At 43.4% G+C, this 20909-nt stretch overlaps 1 protein-coding gene across 8 annotated transcripts in view; it reads left to right on the plus strand.

The window, feature by feature from the left end:
• LOC133244038 (P antigen family member 5-like) overlaps window positions 1–20909 on the plus strand; it is a 120050-nt gene that overhangs the window by 12813 nt on the left and 86328 nt on the right. For all 8 annotated transcript variants that reach the window (XM_061410705.1, XM_061410704.1, XM_061410707.1 and 5 more), the window contains 2 exons: window positions 104–242; window positions 648–773. In XM_061410705.1, coding sequence (XP_061266689.1) covers window positions 104–242; window positions 648–773 — 265 coding nt within the window. The remainder of the gene's footprint in view (window positions 1–103; window positions 243–647; window positions 774–20909) is intronic.

Consider the following 20909-nt stretch of genomic DNA (forward strand, 5'->3'; position numbering starts at 1 on the left):
TGTTAGGTTTACTTATGCTCAGATATATCTATGTATTATGTATATTTATGCTATTAGATGTATTAACAACAAAAAGTTTTTATTTGCATGCACTCTCTACTAGGACCAGCCGCCCAGTGTTGAGCAACCTCAACAAGAGGAACCGCCAGCTGAGATTCAGGATATCACACCTGGGAAGGAGGAAGTAAATGGAGAGGATCCGGTGAATCATAATGAAGAGAAGGAGAAGGATGCCTCTGGAGGTAAAGTGTAAGTGTGCATCATGTCTTAAGACATAACCAGTAAGAGGAGGAAAGGAAACATTAGAAAAGGACTTCAGACAGTTCCGAAAAAACTGAGCAGAGTATAGTTTGCAGGTTAGTGTGGTCGCTCAAATTTTCCCTTGTTTTCAAGACAAAGAGAATGGGGCACCTAAGTTGTCTGAGGACAACCCTGGGAAAGGAAAATGGTGATAGCATTCGGAAAATTCTGCTTTCCTTTTTCTCCAGCAAAACATTCCTGGAATAATGCTCCTGAGGTTCTCATTCATCACATTTTTACCATACTAGCCTAAGACTTTTAATTCATAATACTGAGGGAATCAATATCATCATTCCCTTGTTTATATTGTATGCTTTACAGCTGAATTGATACATTTTTTGTTAAAGATTCTCACCTGGAAACTGATCTCCAGGAATTGGCTGAGGCAAAGACTGGGGGTAAAGGTGGAGATGGTCCTGATGTCAGGGAGGAGGTTGCATCAAATACAGAGCCTGTTGAAATGCCAGAAGCAGGTACGTCATCCATTCAGAAAGTAATTTATGTGGTTTCTGTTTTTTCAGAATATTATATCTTTACTAATATAGAGGGAACATTACTATTATTTTAATAACAGAGTTCACATATTCTTTGAAAGATAGTTCAGACCCCAGATGCCTGAGTGCCTGACTTACAGACTTTCAAATAAAGAAACAGAGAGGATTAAAGCCATATCGAATTGAAAATAGGGAACCGTTTTCTTCTCTTGTATTAGTATTTTAAGCAACAGCTAATAATTTTCAGGTTCTTTTATAATTTCTGCTTGTAGCAAATATGGCATGCATTTGTAATAAATATTAGTTTATATGAAATATGCTCAGGCATTCAAGTAGGTTCTAGTACAAGCTTTAACATAACATGTGTGATTCTGTGAAATCCGTTAACTTCTAAACTCAACTTTACTCATATAAGTTGTGAATTCAGAACAGATACACTAAAATGCTAAGTTTTCAATGCTAATTTTTGCATTCTCTGATTCTCTTCGATGGAATGCATACAAGAATACTCTGTTTTTTATGATTTATTTATCATAAAATATCATCTTGAGTCAAATTATAACAGGGGAATTGAGATTTCATTTTCTTATGGGGGACACATGTTCACCTGTGGCTGATTCATGTCAATGTATGGCAAAAAGCACCACAATATTGTAAAGTAATTGGCCTCCAATTAAAATAAATAAATTAATTTTTTTAAGAAAATGAGCCAACATTCTTCTTGATGTTTGTTAAATTCTCTCAAATTCTGAATTCTCTAGCTCTTAAAAAAACAGTTGGATTTTAAATCCTTTCCCCAGTAAAGCATGCAATGACTGAATAATAAAATGGCAAAAGATAGTCTAGTTTCCTGTTTCTGTGGCTGATCAAGTTGAGAGAGTGCATTTAGTCGGTGATATTCAAGCCAGGTGTGAGTAAGATACATATGCTAAGCACACTACCTGCCCCCACGTTTGGTATTTTTTGGGGGGCGGGGTTGTTGCCTATTTTAATTGGAGGATCATTACTTTACAATACTATGATGGTTTTTGCTCTACATCCCACTCTCACTCTTAAAGAACTAATAAAAATCTGAGCCTCATGATATAATCGTCTCTTACCATATCGAGTATGTTATTTTTCCTTTGATACATGAGATATAATCGTCTCTAACCATATGGAGTATGTTATTTTTCCTTTGATACATGAATTTAAAAAGTTCTGAAGGTCAAAGATTGCAACTCTAGTTCTTCCTGCGTAATCAACTTAGTATCTTTCACATACGTGTTTTCCCAGTTGCTGACAATGAATTGCATGGTTCTGATTTTAAAGGAGGAACTTCATAGTTAGAGAAGAATTTACTGTGTATTAGCCTTCTAAATATTTTCACTTTACATTTTTGTTCCATTCCATTTGAACACTTAGACAAAAATACAACTTTCAGACTACGTTCAAGTAACTACAGAACATGATTAAAATGTTCTCATAGAAAAATCTTAGCCCTAAATATGTGTGGTATTTAAAAAGAAAAATACATAAATTACAAGGTACATAAATACAAAATCCTACATCCAACATAAAAGGTAGGAAAAAGAGCAACAGAATAAACCTAAGGGAAAAAGGAAAAGATACTTAATAAAAGACAGGTATGAATTGTTAGGAAGAGGAAAATAAACTCAACTAATAAATAAAGACAATGTGCTAGTTTCCATAATTTTATGTATATATATATATATATATATATATATATATACACACACACACACATTTTAAAATATTCTTTTCCGTTGTGATTTATCACAGGAGATTGGACATAGTTCCCTGTGCTGTATAGTAGGACCTTGTTGTTTATCCATTCTGAATGTAATAGTTTGTATCTGTCAACCCCAAACTGCTAGTCCACTCCTCTTAGTTTACATAACTGTGAAGAAAATGGAAAGAGCCCAAGTATACATAATAAGAAATATGAACAAGACACTAACAGTTAGTATATTACAGAATTAAAACTGAGGATAATCTGGAACTCAGATATTTTTAGAATATTGATGAAATGGCTAATAGGGTAGAAAAACAAGTATTATTTAACATACCCCAGTAACTAAATAACTAAACATCACAAATACTGGTAATATGCTTGAACAGTCTATAGAATCTCGAGAGGATTAACTGAAGGTAAGCCAAAGCGTCGCCCTTAGTGTTCTTGTTTTAGTCCATTTTGTAAAACTACAACTGCAGTGAGCTTTGTATACCTCTCCTGTCATCAAAGTTCTGCTGAGGAACTTTTCTAATGTTTGTATTATAGGTGAAGGGCAACCATTTACTTGAAAGAAGATAAACTGAAACGATTTATGCTGTTCTTATTTGTATATTTGACTGTTAAAGTTGTGGAAATAAAGTTTCGTTTTCTACTTTCACATTTTTGTTAAATTTATCCCTGGCTATTTAATGTTACTGAAAATCGATGGTTTGTGATTTTTATTGTCTAGGTGAGGATGTATGTAGAGATGGAATGTCTATATATAGATTTTCTGTCCAACAATTCCTCTAAATATGCATATTAATTCCACAAATTTAGATCTAGATTATTTTTGCTTTTCAAAATATACTATTATATTTGAATATCAACAGTTTCTACCGGCTTAAACCTTAAACCTGTCCTCATTTTGCAGCATTGAAAAAACCTAGCCAGAATAGTCTTGACTAAAGCAGGTGATAATTGGCATTTTTCCCAATAGGAAATGAAAAATCTTCTCCATTTCAACCTGTTTATGTTGCGTTTTTTGGAGATATAGTTTATCAGATTAAGTTCCATTCTATTCCTAGTTTGCCGTCTTGAATACAGATTAATTTTCATCAAACATGTATAATGTATCAATTGTGATGATCATAGAATTTTTTTCCTCCACTTTTCTATTAGTGTGGTGAAATGCATTGGTAACCTTATACATTTAAACCACCCTTGCACTTCTAGAGTTAAAAAAATTGGGTCATAACATATTCTTTAGGTGTAATCTACATGTTAATGCATATACATACATATATATATACCTACACATAAACATTGCATAAAAGCCTTTGGTCTTCTCTTGAATAAATGTGTTTACAAAATGTGCCACCCAAATCTCATATGGTGGTGTCCCTGATGAAATCATTGACAGGGAAACATTTTTTTAAAAACTTAATATGATTGTATTGTGCTATAGAGAAATGGAATGCCAAAGCCATTGTTAAAGGTTGTAGGGAGACAGGAAAAAAACTGCTGTCAAATTCCATGGCAAATGCCACACCATATCTTTCACACACTTCTGACTTGCCTTCCAAGTTTTTTTGGGTACAGGGAGAGAGTAGCCACAAACATATTTTCTTCTCCATGATGTACTCTATTGGCTTGATAGTCACCAGATCTCAGAAGCCCTCCACCTGTGTGTGTGTGTGTCTGTGTGTGTGTGTGTGTGTGTGTGTGTGTGTGTGTGTGAATCACTCAGTCATGTCCGACTCTTTGGGACCCCATGAACTGTAGCCCGCCAGGCTTCTCTGTCGATGGAATTCTCCAGTCACGAATACTGGAGTGGATTGCCATTCTCTTCTCCAGAGGATCTTCCCAGCCCAGGGATCGAACCCTGGTCTCCTGCAGATTCTTTACCATTTGAGCTACAGGAAGTCCTCCAGCTGTCTGATTCCTCTCTATTCTTATTATTACATAATAACAAAACGCTTACATCTCTGAGGCCCCATCTGCATCCTCACGCACCAAAAAAATACATTTCTGCTACAAAGGACCTATTCAGAATGCACTCTGCTTAAGGAATAACAAGGGATTATAAATAGCAGCTGTTGTGCCCTTACAGAGGTATGAAAACGCAGGTCCAAAAGGACTGAAAATGGGAGGTTCAAATCTACCACGAGACTTAAGTTAGAGTGTCCCATCTTACCAAAAAGTATGTGGAAAAGCTCCTAGGTCATGGAGCTATCTGACAAGATTAGATCCTAGCTAGAAGAAAAGGGAAAGGAATGAGGGGAACTTCGTGAGACAAAATGACTTGAGTCTTATCTGCTCTGTCTCCTCATTGGCTATGACATGACATAACTGGGCTTCCCTGGTGGCTCAGATGGTAAAGAATCCGCCTGCAGTGCTGGAGACCTGGGTTGAATCACTGGGTCAGGAAGATCCCCTGGAGGAGGCCAGGGCAACCCACTCCAGTATTCTTGCCTGAGGAATCCCCATGGATAGAGGTGCCTGACGGGCTACAGTCCATGGGGTCACAAAGAGTCGGACACGACTGAGCGACTAAGCACAGCACGTGACATAACTAAGAGTATCAGTACTGGCTCTGACACATACTGTGTGAAAGTGAGAAAGGTATTTTCATCCTTTGGATCTGTTACCCTATTTCTAAAATGGATTTTACAAGTTTACACTAAATATTTGTTATGAAGAATAAACAAGATAACATGTGCAATAGGCATTACATTGCAAATGGATTTGGCTTATTCTACTCCATTTTTTCATTTAAACATGTACCTTTACAATTACAATTCTCTCACAAGTGATACAGATTTTGAATTTCAACTAGACTATAAGGCTAACTTTTAAAATGAATTGGACTTCAGAAACATATTTTGTCTAAATAAATATATTGATTCAATAGCAGATTCAATAGCTGGTATCAGACATGGCATCCATTCGAAGGTTGGTTTGTTAATGAGGACTGACAAGGCTACCCTAAGTCATAATATGTAGTGAAAACTGTGCTCCTTGCTGTGCGTGATGACAAAGAAAATAAGCCAGTATTCTGGTCACGCAACATCACACAACTCAACACCAGACTGTGTCACGTAGTCAGGCAGCCAGTCCCTAAGTCACAGCGCAGGAGCTACAGGGCCTCAGGGCACCACTGCAGTTGTTAGTTTGGCTTGTCACCTTCTACGGGCTTGGCCAGTAAGGAGACAATGAACCCGAAGGGATTCAGATTCTACCTTACAGACAGTGCAGAAGCAATATGACCCTGGTGTCAGTTGCCTTGTCCCTAGTCCTGCGGTTTGCCACTGAATTGGAAGGCCTCAGTAACAGGCACTACAGGTGGTGGGTCTGTGCCGGGAAGGAGCCCACAGTTGTGCCCTATGGCACTGAGCAGCTCTGTAGTCCACAGCTGTACTCTCAGCTGGGTCTAGGGAGACCATCCTATGTTCAACTGAAACCAGAGGTGGATGAGTAACAACTTTGTGTCACCTCCAGCTGGATGAGGAGGCAGGTGAGAAATGGCCTCATAGCAGCTCTTCATCAGGCTGCTTATCTCCCCTTGCTGCAAGAGCAATCAGGAGGTTCTCTGCCAAGGTTCAAGTCAGCCTGCAGTTTAGCCTTGCCTACGTAGCCTAAGTGGGGACATGCAAGGGCACCAGGGCACCAAGACAGAGTCACACTCCTACAGTGTCTGGAACAACACACAAGACTAGGTATGGTGCTACAAATATGACGCCTATATACCGACTCCTACATGGAGGAGATGCTTTTCCTGTCAGTCATTAATAGTATTCCTTCACTGAGTACACACACATTGATTATTAGCATATCTCAGGACGTGTCTGCAATGCTTGAAATAACAAGACCAGTGATGTGAGGTGGATGATGGGAATATCACACTGGTGGGCCGGACAGACACATAAACAGAAAAGAAGTGCAAAGGAGAAACACAGGGAATGGACCTAAGGGAAAAGCCAAGCAAAACGGTGAGCAGGGTGGCCAAGAAGCAGGAGGAAAGCTAGAAGATAAGGTTCATTCTAAGAGTGAAAGAGGTTATATATAACACAGCCGTGCTTTGACCCAGGCTGTGGATGAGAGTCACAACCTCCCCTGCATCACTGCCCCTTTTGAGGGTGGTGTCTGGGAGTCTAGAGATTCTGAAGGGAGAGAAGGAAAATACATAGTGCAGGGGGTACATGCACCCGCCCTGATAGAGATGCAGGTGCAGCTTGTTACAGTTACCAGGTGGGGATGAGCGGAGTTGGATTCGGTGACTCAAGAAGAAATGTGCAAATGAATGCAAAGGGAGAAAACACATTGAGAGGGGGTAAACAGCTCCAACTGCCATTTCTGTACCAGGGTAGGTGCTCCATTACTGTCGTGAGAAGGATCCCTGGTCTTAGCTCTGGGAGGGAGTGATGAGCATTCTAATGACCCATCATCACCTAAGCAGGGGGCACTGAGTGTGTGAAGACTTAAGTCTAGGCCTTTACCACTGAGAGACACAGAAAGCTTCTTCGCCCTGCTTAGAGTGGGGATCTGGCAGCTTAGGGAAGCTCAAAGGTAAGGTGGAGGTGGTGGTGGTTGTTCAGTCGCTCAGTCGTGTCCAACTCTTTACTACCATGGCCTGCATCACGCCAAGCTCCTCTGTCCTACACTATCTCCCTGAGTTTGATCAAATTAATGTCCATTGAGTTGGTGATGCTATCTAATCATCTCACCCTCTGTCGCCCCCTTCTCCTCCTGTCTTCAATTTTTTGCATCTGGGTCCTTTGCAATGAGTCAGCTATTCGCATCAGGTGACCAAAGTATTGCAGCTTCAGCATCCGTCCTTCCAGTGACTATTCAGAGTTCATTTCCTTTAGGATTGGCGGGTTTGTTCTCCTTGCTGTCCAAGGGATTCTCAAGGCTCATCTCTAGCACCACAATTCAAAAGCATCAATTCTTTGGCACTCAACCTTCTTAATGATCCAACTCACACATCTGTACGTCACTACTGGAAAAACCATAGTTTTGACTCTACAGACCTTTGTCAGCAAAGTGATGTCTCTGCTTTTTAATATGTTGTCTAGTTTTGTCATTGGAGAAGGCAATGGCATCCCTGGTAGGCTGCAGTCCATGGGGTCGTGAAGATCGGACACGACTGAGCCACTTCACTTTCATTTTTCACTTTCATGCATTGGAGAAGGAAATGGCAATCCACTCCAGTGTTCTTGCCTGGAGAATCCCAGGGATGGGGGAGCCTGGTGGCCTGCTGTCTCTGGGATCGCACAGATTCGGACACAACTGAAGTGACTTAGCAGCAGCAGGATTTTCATGGGCTTCCCTGGGGGCTCTGTGGTAGAGAATCTGTCTGTCATGCAGCACACTTAGGAGATATGGGTTCAATCCCTGGGTCAGGAAGATCCCCTGGAGGAGGGCATGGCAACCCACTCCAGTATTCTCATGTGGAGAATCCCCTGGACAGAGGAGCCTGGTGGGCCTGGGTCCATGGGGTGATAAAGAGCCAGACACTACTGAAGTGCCTGAGAATGCATGTAAGCTAGGTTTGTCATAGCTTTCCTTCCAAGGAGCAAGCGTCTTTTAATTTCATGGCTGCAATCACCATTTGCAGTGATTTTCGAGCCCAAGAAAATGAAATGTGTCACTGCTTCCACTTCAGTTCAGTTCAGTCACTCAGCCGTGTCCGACTCTTTGTGACCCCTTGTACCGCAGCATGCCAGGCCTCCCTGTCCATTACCAACTCCCGGAGTTCACCCAAACTCATGTCCATTGAGCTGGTGATGCCATCCAACCATCTCATCCTCTGTTGTCCCCTTCTCCTGCCCTCAATCTTTGCCAGCATTAGGGTCTTTTCAAATGAGTCAGTTCTTCATATCAGGTGCCCAAATTATTGGAGTTTCAGCTTCAACATCAGCCCTTCCAATGAACACCCAGGACTGATCTCCTTTAGGATGGACTGCTTCCACTTACCCCCTTCTATTTGCCATGAAGTGATAGGACCAGATGCCATGATCTTAGTGTTTTAATAGTTGAGTTTTAAGCCAGTTTTTTCACTCTCCTCTTTCACCCGTATCCAAAGGTTCTTTAGTCGCTCTTCACTTTCTGCCATTAGAGTGGTGTCATCTGTGTATCTGAGCTTGTCAAGATTTCTCCCAGCAATCTTTATTCCAGCTTTTGAGTCATCCAGTCCAGCGTTTTGCATGATGTACTCTGTGTATAAGTTAAATAAGCAGCATGACAATGTACAGCCTTGCTGTTCTCCTTCCCCAACTATGAAGCAGTCATTTGTTCCAACTCTGGTTCTAACAGCTGCTTCTTGGCCCCCATGCAGGTTTCTGAGGAGACTGGTCAAGTAGTCTGGCACTGCCCTCTGTTTAAGAATTTTCTCTATTTGTTGTGTTCCACTCAGTCAGAGGTTTTAGCGTAGTCAATGACACAGAAATAGATGTTTTAGAAAAAGTAGATGCATTAGACGTTTACGAAGTAAAATGGACAGAACTCAGCAAGAATTTGGACTTGAGGTGAGGGAGAGGGAATCGTAAACATGGTTAAGACCAAGTTTCCTGTCATAAAATACAAAACCGTCATGGTGAATTCTGGAAGTTGGCCAGGTCTGGGAAGAATTCCAAATTAGATTTTTATGTTTTTGAGCTCATGGTCTACATGGATACAATAACCAGTATTTAAATACTTAAAATTTCCTTTTCCTTTAATAAAGTGTTGTGGTATAATTTATATACAATAAAAGCCAACACTTTAACGTATTTCCATTTGTAGATTTTTGACAAATGTATAATGTGGTGTAAATGCTACCACAATAAAAAGGTATAAAACGTCTCAATGTTCAAAAATGCTCCCTTGGGGTATTTGCCATCTGACTCCTTCCTCCACTCCTGTACCCTGGCAACCACAGATACATTTCTGTGCCAACAGTTGTGCCATTTCCAGAAATCCATTGACATGAAATCATATAATATGTAGCCTTCTGTGTCTGGTTTCTCTCATTTGCACAGTTGAGATGCATCCTTGCTCTTACATGCATTAGTTACTTTTTTTTTTATTATCCTGTATTATTCCTTTGTACAGGTATACTCTTTTGTTTTTCTTTCATCTGTATACCAGTTGTTGAATAACTGGGTTGTTTCTATGTTTGGCTATTAGGAATACATGTGTGGAATATTTGAGTGCAGGCCACTGTGTGAGCATGTTTTCATTTCTCTTGGGATAACTCCCTAGGAGTAGACTTGCTGGGTCATATAAGGCTTCCCAGGTGGCGCTAGTGGTAAAGAATCCATCTGCCAATGCAGGAGACTCAGGTTCAATCCCTTGCTCTGGAAGATCCCCTGGAGTAGGAAATAGCAACCCACTCCAGTATTCTTGCCTGGAAAATTCCATGAAGAGGGGTCCTGGCAGGTTACAGTCCATGGGGCCCCAGAGAGTTAAACACGATTGAGCGACTGAACACACACACACACACATACATGGTAATTTCTATATCTTAGATTCTAAACTGTGTCCTCTGTAGACAACATAGACATGGATGTTTTTTTAACTGTTCTCTCAATGTCTGCCTTCTGGTTGGATTATCTATTTACATTTAATGTTGATACAGACTTACATCTGCCAATGTACATTTCTGTCTTATGTCATTTTGTTCTATGGTCCTTATTTTACTGCTTTCTTTTCCATCCAACGGATATTTTCTAATGTAGCTTTTTAAACTCTTTACTGATTTTCCACTACTTTTAAGTTATTTCCTTAGCTGTATGCCACTGTAAACATCCTACTTTATCACAATCAGCTGGAAATTTACACAAATGCTAACGAGATACAGAAACATTACTCCTATATCGCTCTATTCAGGTTTCCCTCTTTTCCTCATATTGTCACATATATCATAAATCTGTAAAGGGTAAGCCCATTAATACATTCTTATTATTATTACATTATATATAACATTATGTGATGAAAAGCTGATATACGGCAGGATATCAGGTATCTATTTATAACTTCTGTTATATTCACCCTCTTTGTCATGATTTCTGATACTTTGCATATGTTTGTATGGATTTGACAGCATCCAGATTTGTTTCCTTACCTAATACAACTTTGCTCCAAACCACCTCCTTTGTGCTGCTACTGCAAGTATATTACATGCCATATGCTGTTGGCCCAACAATAATTGGGCTTCTCTGGTGGCTCAGACAGCAAAGAATGTGCCTGTAATGCAGGAGACGTGGGTTCAATCCCTTGGTCAGGAAGATCCCCTGGAGAAGGGAATGGCTAACCACTCTGGTAGTCTTGCCTGGAGAATCCCATGGACAGAGGAGCCTGGCAGGCTACAGTCACGGGGTTGCCAAGAGTCAGACATGACTGAGCAACTACTGCTTTCACAGCAATAAATTATGTGATATTGTTTTAGACAGTTGCTTTTTAAATACAGGAAGAAAGGAGGGAAATATGTGTCCATAAAGAATTTTTCTTCATATAATTACCTTTACCTGTGCTCTTTGCTTTTTCACATGGATTCAGATTAACCTCTGAATTCACTTATTATAGCATGAAGAACTTCCTTTAATTTTTCTTGTAAGCCAGTTCTACCAACACATTCCCTGAGGTTTTTTTTTTTTTTTAATTTGGGCATACCTTTACTTTGCTTTCATTTTTATTTTCTTAAACCACTTTATTGTGGTATGTGTGACATGTAAAAAGCTGTGTACGCACTTGTGAAATCATCACCAGCTTCAATATACAAAACTCAACTGTATTTCCATACTAGTGGTGAATACTCCTAATAAGTAAGAAAACTCCAGTTACAATATAAAAAGAACTTAGGAATTAATTTAACCAAGGAGGTGTAAGATTTGTACATTGAAAATGACAATACCAGTTGAACGAAATTAATGAAAATTTAAGTAAATGGTCGCTGACTATCAATGGGCACTAGAGTTTCCCCTAGAAATTTGCTGTCATTGTACACACATCTCTGAGCCTGTGGGAATATTTCCTTAAGGCACATTCACATCAGGGAGACCGCTGGATCAAAGACTTCCTTGGCTAAACACACGTCTGTGGAGTACCTACTATGTGCATGTGCCTGACACTGTTCTAAACGCCAAGGAGGCATCACAGAATAGGACTGACACGTGTCCCTCTTTCATGAAGGCAAATGCTGCTGAGGGTGAGGGCAGGATGGAATGTAAATTCTGATGGGTGCTGCCACAGACCCCTGCAAAGGTGTTTCACCAGTTCACACTGGCCTCAGTGGGGCAGGGGAGTGAATGTGCCTTTACTGGCATCTGGGTACCATTTGGAGGGTGGGAGGTCTTGGCAGGAGGCTGGACACCTGTGTCCAGTTCCTTAGAAGAGCCTCAAGTCCACAACTAGGATTGATCCACGTAGGGATTTCAGGGGCTGTGAATACCCTGGGTGTCCATACCCTTGGTTGTGACATCACAAAGTGTATTTGACAAAACATGGGAGGTCTCTGACCCTTTGGTGGCTCTGCACCCTGAGTGTGCCATCTCTGACCTGGAGATAAGCCTGTGAACCAGGGATTGAGGGTGCTGAAACCTTCAGGGGTTTACTGTGTCTTGGGCTGTGAACTTTGGAGTTTGTAGGATGCGGGGTACCATGGTCTGAAGTCTCTTTGTGGTGGCTGCATGGAACATTGTGAAAGGGCTGTATGCGTTCAGCATACCAGTGCTTTGTGCAGTTGGGTTTCTCCATGGCAGCATATAAAGCTGTTAAAATGCATGTCAGCCTGTATTTGAATTTCATCTCAGCTGATTTCATGTGTCTTGCCTTATTTATTGAGTCTCTAGTGTTTCAGTTTGGTGGATTATTTGGTGTTGGGTGTCCAGTGCATCACCCTTCTTTGGGATTGGAATGAAAACTGACCTTTCCAGTCCTGTGGCCACTGCGGAGTTTTCCAAATTTGCTGGCATATTCAGTGCAGCACTTTAACAGCATTGTCTTTTCGCATTTGAAATAGCCAGGATTCCGTCAACTCCACCAGTTTTGTTCCTAGTAATATTTCCTAAAGCCCACTTGACTTCACACTCCAGTATGTTTCACGTTATTTTACATTGGCACAACCAAATTCATCAAAAATTGTGAACTTGTGTTTCAGAGGCTACAACAATTCCTACTCAATGTGGGTGCCAAAAAACTTGAGGCCCAAAGTAAAGTCTAAACATTGAAAATACCTACATTCCTTTAAAGACAGGCGTTTATACTTTGAAGTGAAGCCAGGTGACTCCTGAGTCCCAGGTCATGGAGCTGCTGGGCTGGAGGTGTGGCTGAAACTGAGGCACCCGCAACTTGAGGCCCTCTCCCTCCATGGAGGGAGGGCCTGCCCCAAGGATGAGAAGAACAGGACCCCCAGGGGTCTCACGGACTAGCAGGGAGGCAGGCACATTGCTTCAGGCAGCACATATGCATCGAGGCTTTTCCTGGCTCTCTGTGGTGGATACAAGTGGCCAGCCCACAGAAATCCCTGTGCTGGACTTACTGTCCCCAAAGGGGTAGGGGTAGGAGGCACCCTACCTCGTAACAACCCAGGACATTCTACAGTGTGTTAGAAGCGGGTGGTGCTGTGATCAGATACATGTGAGTCCTGTAAGGGACTGGTACTGTGGGCAGCAAGGGGGAAAGCTGCAAGTCACAGTATTGAACAGAGCAACCAGGGCGGGCTTCACTGAGGAGCTGATATTTTAACAAAGACTTGAAGGGGGAAAGGAGTCAGCACAGCAGACATCTGGAGTCAGGATATTGCAGAAGAGGGAACAGTGGGGATAAATGCGGGGGGCAGATACTACCAGGAGGCCAGGGCAGCTGGGAGCAGGGAGTGAGAGTTGAACAGAAAGTGGGGACTAGATACCGTGGCACTGGGTAAGAGTCTGCTCTGTCGGCAAAACAACAGGGACAAGCAGGGGTCATAGGTGCTGATGGACATGCCTGTGCCAGGCCTGTGAGGGAGGCAGAGGCAGGACAGGGGGAAAGAGCAGAGACAGCTGAGGTGGGGCAAGCAAGGAGTGAGGAAGATGCACGAGGGGCAGCTCCGAGTGAGGCTGACGGCCTCCCCTGGACTCGACACGCCTTTCCTACCTGTGCTGGTGTCCCCGCCTCCATAGACGCCTGGGCTCCGGGCACAGTGTCAGAGACTCCACTAGCAGCCTGAGGTCATTCAACAGTCCATCGTCTGGACACATAGTTGTGGGGCCTACATTTCCACTTGGTCCTTGGGAAACGTTCAGTGACCTGACCGGTGCTCTAAGGTTCTTGACCCCACTTCTACTGTGAGGCTACAACTGTGGCTGATGAGGCAACAGAGTGACCCACACGTGTGTAATGAACCTTGCACCCTCTTTGATCAGGAGTTTCCAGAATTAGGGGTCATATGAAACATGCACTCCAATCCCCGCCCCCAAAGGGAAGAGAATCTGATTCTACAGATGTCCTGCTTACTCCATTCTCCTGTGTTGTTATTAACACAAAAGTAACTGGTCCACGAAGAGCTACGCTTTATTTTCTGAGAATTTACCTTGAATCCCGGTCCTTCATTCTTTGAGGAAATAGTTCTACGCAGGGACCAGACGCTATGTCTCCTCCTACTGCGGCTGGAGTGCTTAGGGATAATGGGGACTGTCCCCTGCAAGCAGATGACTGCCACGTGCTGTGTGATGAAAGCAATGGCAGGATTTAAATTACAGAACTCTGGGAACACAGAAGAGGGCATCTGACCCCTGCCAAATGTCCGGGGGTGGGATGTGGTGTGGGTCCCTAGTCAGGACACATTTGCGGGGGGGGGGGGGACGGGGAGATTTCTTGAGGTGGCACTTTGACCTTCCACAGTTTACACACACACGAGCAGAAGAGCACAGACCTGGACACAGGTGGAGCCAGACAGACTTTCATTCCCAGTTGTCTTCAGAGCACCATGGCAGCTGGGTCGTCTCCAGTGCTGTCTTACAGCCACTAAAAACACTTCCTGTGCTTTGGCGTGCCTTCCGATTCCTTATATCTGATAAACAGAGTCAGACTGGTGGAGACATAATGGGTGGGGGCTGGTTGCAAAGACGCTCTGATATGGCAGCGTGCTTCCCCGCAGGGGAAGTAAAAGTCCTGCTTGGTGTTGCCTCTGGAGCAACCCTTTCCTTCCACTGGACTCCAGTTTCTTGGCTGCAAGGCAGGTCCTCCTAAGGCACACACACAAAGGGGCTTAGAACCTTTCAGGGTGGCTTTGCCCTACTGGGTACCCGCGTTTCACAAGCGGACAGGAGATTGGAACACTGATGGCTCTCCTCTCATGGAACAACATCTGCATCTCGGTAACTGAAACACAAGCCACGCGTGTTATTGTGACTGCAGAGAAGACTGGCTTTGCACTCAAGAGAAACTAGGGCGTGACTCCCAGATCCAGCTTTTACTGCATCAGCCACCTAAGCTCTTTCAACTTGTTTCCTTGTCTGTGAGAAGGCTGGTGTTCATCCTTACCCCTCTGGGTCTGTGTGGAATAAAACCCCATATACCTGGCTCCACAAGCTCCATAAGTAGGCTCCAGGTGAGTCATTTACACTGCACCCTGTGTTACGGACACGTCAGTGGGGAGGGAGGCATGCCAGAGCCCCTGAGAGTCTACTCCATCCTCTGGCTGGGGTGGGGGTTGGGGTGGGGTGGTGGAACTGGTGCCATGTCCAACTATTTAATTGGCTTTACATACCACAGGCACACACTTCATTTCATATTTAGGTGTGTTCTGCTCAGACAAGTTGTAGTGAAGGAAGTCAGTCGTCACAGTTGAATCTGTAGCAGGTAGAAGCAGCAGTGGGGTCGCTCCCTCCACTGGCCATCACAGGAACTGGCAGTTCCCTCCATGGGTTGATGGCACCAGGTGGAGACACCTGAGGAGTTGCAAGAAGGTGCTGTGACATTCCCTAGGAGGGTCCCCATACTGAGCTGGCAGCTCGTCCTTGCCTCCCTGATGACCACAGGGACTAGTAAATCAAACCCCTGCATAGGGAGGACGTGTCAATATACTTCATCTCGTCCTAACAGGGACTCAACATTATAAAGTGAAAAATAGTGAAAATCTCATCGACACACAGTGCGTGGGTAGGGCAGCTCAAGTCCTGTTCTGTGTACTGGGTCACAGACACCGTAAAGTGACATTTTGAAATTCCCATGCTTCGGCTTATCCCTCCTCACTGTGAAGCAGGTGGTCACCCTGGATCCCTTTATGCTTCCAACGCTGTGACCAAATTCAAAAGGCCATATTCAAAGACAACAACGGGCCCATATAAAGCAAGAAGAGAGCTTTTCTGTCTGTATCCTTTGCTTAGCAAGGAAGCCTTTCCCAGACAAACTCTGCCATTAGATTGCATTTTGTATCAGCTCATCGTGCAGCAGGTATTCATAGTGAAATCTCCACCACCTTCCATTTGGTAAAAATGTCAAATCTGTTAACTGTGACTTTTCTCCCAGGTTCTCCCCAGGAAAAATGGAAATTGCTCTACCGAGCCTGACAGCTGAATCTAAGAAGGAATCAGGCAGATGAGGAGGGAGAAAGGGCATGTAAGATGGAGGCAAAGGCAGGAGTGAGATTGTGAAATCGGTGGGTGGGGAGGGGATGAGAGGGGACAGGGGGTGGCTAGGGAGTAGGAGTGTGAGCACAACGGCCATCTGATGAACAGAGAGAGGTCTGCGTGGCTGGAATATCAAGTGGGGCGTGGAGCAGAAGGAGGGTGTCTGGTGAAGATCGGGCATTTGTGGGCAGACAAGACCTGCTGTGCCTAGTCCAGGAGGCTGGACAATATCCTAAGAGCAGCAGGCAGCCCCTGCAGAGTTTTGAGAAGGGGTGTCATGCCCAGATTGCACTGAGGAAGTCTTCCCTTCCTCAGGCAGCAGGACAGACCATGTGTTGGAAAGCATCAGGATTTCTGGTGCTTGTCAAGGAGAGAGATGAGGGTGACCTGGCCTAGGGAACTCACTGTGCTGATGGAGAGAAGGAACAGGATCTTACTTAGACTTAGGAGGCCAAGAGGTGAGGCTTGATGATTGAGAGTGTGGTGAGAGAGAGGCAGCAAGCAAGGATGGCTTTAAGCATCTCTGGCCTAAGCAGCTGGGGAGATGGCTGCCTTGCACTGAGTCAGGGGACAGAAAAGGAGGTGCAGCTGTGTGGGGAGCGGGGGTTGGGGGGGATGGGTGCAGTTTGGACATGTTGAATATTCCTTGCCTGGGGGACTCAAACACGTACTATCAGAATGACTTGGGGGAGCTGACCTTACTTCTCTGTGCCCATGATGCCTCATCTGTGATGGGGGAATGAGGCTAATAATGAAGAAAAAGACTACTTTCCTGTTTCATTGCTATAGTCTAGGAGAATGTTCTCCTTTTACAAAGAAGTGCTGTCTTACTGTCAGGTATTCTGTCGGTATAATGGGAATGTATCTGCTTATCCATATATCTGCTTGGTTTTACATATCTGCTTTGTGTATTTTCACCATGTGGTATGTATTGTCAACTGTAAAGAGAAATAAACTCAAAGGAACAAGTGTTTCTTGTCACATGCATGCAGAACGGCAGTCCATCAGCCTGTCTGTCACAGAAAGAGCCCCCTTTAGAACCTCCTGTAGCTCCTCACCCCCCCCGGGGGTGGGTAGAGGCCTGTGGGACCCATCGAGTCTTTCACTTCTCTTCCCTGTGAAGGCATCTCCGGTGTCCCAGAAGTTACCTAGCACTTGTTGAGTGCAGTCTCCCTGCAGCCCTGTCAGTTGACTAGGGGAGTCTGTAGGCAGGAAGAGAGTGCTGAGCCTGATGTGGCAATCTGGAAACCATCAGCCTGTGGTGCCAAGCTGGGAGGTGATGAAGCCACAGATACCTAGATTTGAATCAAGGTCCCACCACTTATTCCTTCTGTGACCGTAGGCAAGTTACTTACACTCTCCTTGACTTAATTTTCTGAATTGAAGAGGATGATGATCCTATTCTGCGATAATGACTCCTTTTTGTTGCCTTCATTTAGATTACCAAAAACAAACAAACAAACAAACCTTTTGAGAACTATACGGTGATGTTCAAGTGTCGATTTCTTCCAGAGTAAAAACGGAACCTGTCAACAAAGACATGAAAAGATGCTCAACCTCCCTCATCATGAGAAATGAAAATCAGGAGCCACAATTAGCTATCTTGTCACAGCAGTCAGAATGGCCATCATCAGAAGTCTACACAAAATAAATGTTGGAGTGGATGTGGAGAAAAGGGAATCCTCTTATACTCTTTGTGAGAATGAAAATTAATACAGCCACTATGGAGAACAGTATGGAGATTTCTTTAAAAACTGGGAATAAAACTACCATGTGCTGTGCTGTGCTTAGTTGCTCAGTTGTGTCTGACTCTTTGCAACCCCAGAGTAGCCCGTCAGTCTATTCTGCTCATGGGGATTCCCCAGGCAAGAATACCGAGGTGGGTTGTCACGCTCTCCTCCAGGGGATCTTCCCAACCCAGGGACCAAAGCCGGTCTCCCACAGTGCAGGCGGATCCGTTATTGTCTGAGCCACCAGGGAAGCCCATAAATACTGGAGTGACTAGCCTATCCCTTCTCCAGGGGGTCTTCCTGACCCAGGATTTGAACTGGGTTCTCCGACACTGCACATGGATTCTCTACCAGCTGAGCTACCACGGAAGCCCATAAAACTACCATATGACCCAGAAATCACACTCTTGGGTATACGCCCTGAGAAAACTATAATTCAGAAAGACACATGTACCCAAATGTTCCTTGAACTAGTATCTACAATATCCACGACATGGAAAAAACATAGATGTCTGTCAATGAATGGATAAAGATGTTGTGGTACATGTATACAACGGAATATTCATCAGTTATAAAAGGGAACGAATCTGAGTCATTTGTAGTGAATTGAATGAAGCTAGAACCTATTATACAGAGTGAAATAAATAAGAAAGCGAAAAACAAATATCCTACATCAACACATATATGGGAAATTTAGAAAAACTGTACTGATGAACCTATTTGCAGGGCAAGATTAGAGTCTCAGACATGGACAAGAGAATTATGGACACAGCAGGCAAGGAGAAGATGGATTGAATTGAGAGAGTAGCACTGAAATATACAGATTACCATGTGTCAAATAGATAGCTAGGGGCAAGCTTCTGTATAGCACAGGAAGCTTAGTTTGGTGTTCTGTAATGACCTAGATGGGTGGGGTTCGGGGGTAGAAGAGAAGTTCAAGAGGGAGGGGATATATGTATACAGTTATACCTGGTTCACCCTTGTCCTACAGCAAAAATTAGCACAACATTTAAAGCAATTATAATCCAATTTTCAAAGGTGAGGGGTGTTTGAACCTCTCTGCCTTTATACTTATCTACTGGGACCCGCATGAAAGATGCTCATATTTACCATGCTGACAAAGTTCAACTTCACCTGAGCTGTTAAGAAAACCCACAGTAAAGAAATCTCTGCAGACTTTCATGTCCCCAAAATGACTTAATGCAAAGCACCACTCTTCCCCGTCTGAATTCGGTAAGACTCATCCAAAGTATCCAGTGACTCCTGGGTTTACCTACTACAAGGTCAAGTACAGACCTTCCTCCTTGTCATTAAAGGGCAGACACAGACCATCCAACTCCTTCTTTTCTGTCTCATGACTAGGAACGGTGATTAAAAGTCAGTTCTCCTGAAACTAGCTAGTCACAAAGATAATTATTTCCTCTTCTGTCGACGGGATTTCCCCCTAAATGTTTTCCCCCCTGCAAAGGTCCCCACTGTCACTTCTCTACTACTCTCTGTGGAATAAAGTACAGTGCAAAACCACCTTGCTGACAGTCTGATCATCAGGTCTGTGGTGCACTTCCAATTGCAATTGGTAGAAATACAGTCAGTGTCTTTATTCGTTTTGCTTTTACTCTTTCCCTTTGTCTTACTGGTAATCATTGGTAGAAAAAAAATCACAAAGATTTAATCTCAAAAAATATACAAACAGCTCACGCAGCTCAATAACAAAACAATAAATGACCCAATCAAAAATGGGCCAAAGAAATTAATGGATATTTCTCAAAAAAGACATACAGATGCCTAACAAACACATGAAAAGATGCTCAACATCACTCATTATCAGAGAAATGCAAATCAAAACCACAATGTGGTATCATCTCATGCTGGTCAGAATGGCTGCTCTCAGAATGTCTACAAACAATAAATGCTGGAGAGAGTGTGGAGTAAAGGGAATCCTCTTACACTGTTGGTGGGAATGCAAACTAGTACAGCCACTATGGAGACCAGTTTGGAGATTCCTTAAAAAACTGGAAATAAAGCTCCAATATGACCCAGCAATCCCACTGCTGGGCAAACACCGAGGAAACCAGAATTGAAAGAGACACCTGCACCCCAATGTTCATCGCAGCACTGTTTTACAATAGCCAGGACATGGAAGCAACCTAGATGTCCATCAGCAGACAAATGGATAAGAAAGCTGTGTTACATATACACCATGGAATATTACTCATCTATTAAAAATGCATTTGAATCAGTTCTAACTAGGTGGATGGAACTGGAGCCTTTTATACGAGTAAAGTCAGACAGAAAAACACCAATACAGTATACTAACCTACATACATGGAATTTAGAAAGATGGTAACGACGACCGTATATGCGAGACAGCAAAAGAGACACAGATATAAAGAACAGGCTTTTGGACTCTGTGGGAGAAGGCGAGGGTGGGATGATCTGAGAGAACAGCATTGAAACATGTATATTACCATATGTGCAATAGATGACCAGTCCAAGTTCCATGCATGAAACAAGGCACTCAAAGCTGGTGAACTGGGACAACCCAGAGGGATGGGATGGGATGGGAGGGAGGTAGGAGAGGGTTCGGGATGGGGGACACATGTACACCCGTGGCTGATTCATGTGAATATATGGCAAAAACCACCACAAAACTGTAAAGTAATTAGCCTCTGCTGCTGCTGCTGCTGCTGCTGCTGCTACTAAGTCGCTTTAGTCATGTCCGACTCTGTGCAACCTCATAGATGGCAGCCCACCAGGCTTCCCCGTCCCTGGGATTCTGCAGGCAAGAACACTGGAGTGGGTTGCCATTTCCTTCTGCAATGCATGAAAATGAAAAGTGAAAGTGAAGTCATTCAGTCGTGTCCGACTCTTAGCGACCCCATGGACTGCAGCCTACAAGGCTCTTCCATCCATGGGATTTTCCAGGCAAGAGTACTGGAGTGGGTTGCCATTGCCTTCTCCAGTTAGCCTCTAATTAAAATCAATTAATTAAAAAAAAATGTCAAGTAACACCAGCTGCTCCTAACGTAGACAGATGACAACACAAATTACCAGGCAATCAGGGAGACGCCCCCGA

Source organism: Bos javanicus, unplaced genomic scaffold (genome assembly GCF_032452875.1).
Source record: "Bos javanicus breed banteng unplaced genomic scaffold, ARS-OSU_banteng_1.0 tig00004423_1, whole genome shotgun sequence".
Taxonomy (NCBI): domain Eukaryota; kingdom Metazoa; phylum Chordata; class Mammalia; order Artiodactyla; family Bovidae; genus Bos; species Bos javanicus.